The sequence below is a fragment of the Habropoda laboriosa genome, unplaced genomic scaffold (genome assembly GCF_001263275.1).
Source record: "Habropoda laboriosa isolate 0110345459 unplaced genomic scaffold, ASM126327v1 scaffold92, whole genome shotgun sequence".
NCBI lineage: Eukaryota > Metazoa > Arthropoda > Insecta > Hymenoptera > Apidae > Habropoda > Habropoda laboriosa.
In genome coordinates this window covers 3,141,315-3,144,334 of record NW_017100268.1, presented here as the reverse complement: position 1 = coordinate 3,144,334, position 3,020 = coordinate 3,141,315, and the positions used below count along the sequence as shown (strand labels likewise).

The 3,020-nt window shown below is 39.7% G+C and overlaps 1 protein-coding gene across 1 annotated transcript; it reads right to left on the bottom strand.

Annotated features, from left to right (window-relative positions):
- Positions 1-890: 890 nt before the first annotated feature.
- On the bottom strand, positions 891-2,712 carry LOC108573466 (shematrin-like protein 1). The gene is made up of 3 exons (XM_017935921.1): positions 2,630-2,712; positions 1,760-1,907; positions 891-1,455 (listed from the first exon to the last, which is right to left on the bottom strand). Exons 1-3 carry the CDS (start codon positions 2,645-2,647, stop codon positions 1,400-1,402), a joined length of 222 nt encoding a protein of 73 aa, XP_017791410.1. The 5' UTR covers positions 2,648-2,712; the 3' UTR covers positions 891-1,399.
- Between the last annotated feature and the right edge of the window lie 308 nt (positions 2,713-3,020).

Here is a 3,020-nt window from a genome sequence, read left to right as displayed (position 1 = left end):
AAGCAGCTGGAAGGCCGAAAAATATCTAGGTCCACCATTCACTCGGCGTTAGAAGGCCGTTCATCTAGGTCACCCCAGCGAAAATGTTTTTACACCGTGACAATTAATTCCTCTCCGTCTGACGTTGATCCTTCAACGCGTAATATCAAACGTTGACGGTTTTACGACTCGGTAAAGCTTGACTATAAAAGTTTTAACGTAGCAATTATCTTATTCCAGAGATCCGCAGTGTGAGTTATCTTCGAAACAGCATTGAACCTTATTATCATTTCCTCTAAAACGACGGCGTATCCTCTCTTCAAACTCACCGTCTCTCGGGGACCAAGTGTTCGTGACATTTCGCAACATCGAGCAGAAATTTCGAGTTCGTGCATACGAATATCGCATTAGCCTCTAATTTCCAAGATAAAGATGGGCCGAGCAATTCGTGTGTTCGTTTCGAACATTCTTCAAAACACTAAAAGTGACGGTCACGCTTGTTTTCTTTCACATTTTTAACCAACAACGTTTCTTCTTCCCTCTGTCTTTCCGCCTGTCACGTTGCCTCCGATGCGTTTTCGTGATTCACGATTAATCATCGACGCGTGTTGTGATTCAATATTATGAAACTCGATGGAAAATACTGCCTTACGCTTAACATTCCCGGCCACGCAACCGAACGTAAGCGTGTTTCGTATCCGCTTTAATCGCGCCTTGGCGATTTATCGATACATATTTTATTTATCTCCTTTTTTTCCACGGGTACTATTCCAGTGTAAATTCTTCGAGGAAAGAAAAGAAGCAGGAACAATTTATTTACATCATAACGGGGAATTTCGTGAGAAAGACGTTCTTTTTATAAATATGACGAGATTTATTTTTATTAAAAACTTGCATTTCAGGTTCCACGGGAGCATAATTAATTTGTCACGTCCTTTGATATTTAGAGAGATACTAAACGTGTAGCTTAATCGTACGCGAAAATATCGTTTGTCAATTGTAACAAGCAAGTTTGCAGTTTTACTTTCAGCATCATAGAGAACGTGTTAAGGAGAAGGTTTATGCGAGACCTGTCAATGAGACGCTTGAAAAAAAGACACTTTCGTTAAAATCTACGCTTTATTTGCTCGATTTGCTCGACGACACGATGATAAGGTGATTATAAAGTTTAATCAGGTACAAAGCGAATCCGATTGTCCATCAGGAACAGAAATTTTACTCGGCTTTTTTGCTCAGCAATTTTCAAACGCAGTTTTGTGGTATAAAGTAACTATAACAATTGCCATCGACGTGTTTGCATACAGTATTGTTCCATATATATTTCAGTGAAAGAAGATTACGATAATAGAGTCGATATTATGCATCGAATCTAAACGCGTCTTCCTTGAGAATCGTGGAATCCAAACGGTCGCCTTTTCGATTAGTAATAACCGCCATAGTGACCGTATCCGTGACCATAACCGTACGACGGGTAGCCTAAAGGGAAAAGCATGATTAGGATGGCAGAGTAACGTCGATGAATGTTTTGTCTACTCTGTTAGATTCGTGTGCTACGTCGATGAATGTTTTGTTCATTTCAAGATTATGTTTCTTTTTTCAAAGGTAGGAAAATATAGGAGAAATTGTCCGAGTGAAATTTTGTCAATGAAATTAGAGCGAGAATCGATAATTTGTTGAGAACATTATTTTTTTCAATGTCGAGAAGTATACAAAGGATTCATTGACGTTGAAAGCACTTCTTTTTGTGTTCTAAATCTCATCATGCATCGTGTTCTCTTACCATAATGGCCGAAACCGTGTCCATAACCGTAGATCGGGTATCTGATACCGTAATGGAATGGATAGTAGGTGCCATATCCGTATCCACCCAAGAATCCTGGTCTCGCAGAGACGATGCCAACGATGACAGCCAGCAGCAGGACTGTGTACTAGGGGAGAGCATGAAAGTCCATTAAAGTGTGCATAAATAAATGAACGAATAAGTGGTTCTCTCAGATTCGTGGATTGTACCAATCACTATACTTGGAAGAAGTTTCTAACAACTCTATTCAAGTACATTCTTATACAATTTCTTTTTAAGTGTTAAACCAAATATTTCGTATTAAATTTACGAAGTTAAGATGCGACAATTTTATAAATTTCATCGTGCAGAATTTTTAAAAAATCCCTCATACAGGTTTTATCGTAGACGTAAAAGGTTCAGACATAAGAATAAGGAATTTCAAGTTCATTTAGTCATTGACCTCTTTGCATTGCTCACTCTCTATATTCTATATAACTGCTCGAGAATTTTGAGGCGTTCGCTGCCTGAATTTCTTGAACTGTTACTCGAGATATCCATGTTTGAGCCATAAGCAATTGTTTTGCCAACGTTTTGTCAGCTTTGCATCTAGCTTCGTCAAGGCTGATAATTTCATGTCGTTTAAATTTCTGCTTATATGCAAATTGTATTCACGTCACAAATTATTTTCTACCAATCGAGTGTATTCGAAAAAATGTTTAATTATTCGCATATAAGTACTATCTCAAACGACGCGAAATTTTGTTTTCCGAACCCCGACTTTTATTGAAAATTTGTCAATTAAAAGCAATCGGACAAGGCTGAAATTCGAAAGCCTCGATTAACAGTTCAAGATGTACCTCTACTTACAAGTTTCAAGCAAGCCATTCTCCGTGAGCTGACGTTAGCCAGTTAGCTCCTCAAGGAATTGCACTAATTTTTCCGATCTGTCAGTAGTGTGCCACTGTCCGTCTAACGTTCGTCTCCGTGTCTTTTATAACAAAGGCGGGTCCCGCCACGGCCCCCGACAGTAATTTTCCCAGCCTTCGTATTGGCTTTCCTCTGTTAACACTAATAGCAAAGCCTGGCATTGTTACCCTGGGATTATGCGAATGCAATGCGTCATTATGAAAGAGACACGATGCGGCAACGCGTTTCGGGATGGTCAACCAGTGTGCACGCCCTGTGAGCATCGCCTTGACATCCAAATTCCCCGGGGATTCCTAGCTTTTTCGTCTATGAGAAACCTTCCATCGCGCGT

Coding starts and splice junctions, on each gene's coding strand:
- LOC108573466 (XM_017935921.1), bottom strand. Junction 1,456..1,759: donor ACACGGTTTCGGCCATTATG/GTAAGAGAACAC, acceptor TTTTCCCTTTAG/GCTACCCGTCGTACGGTTAT.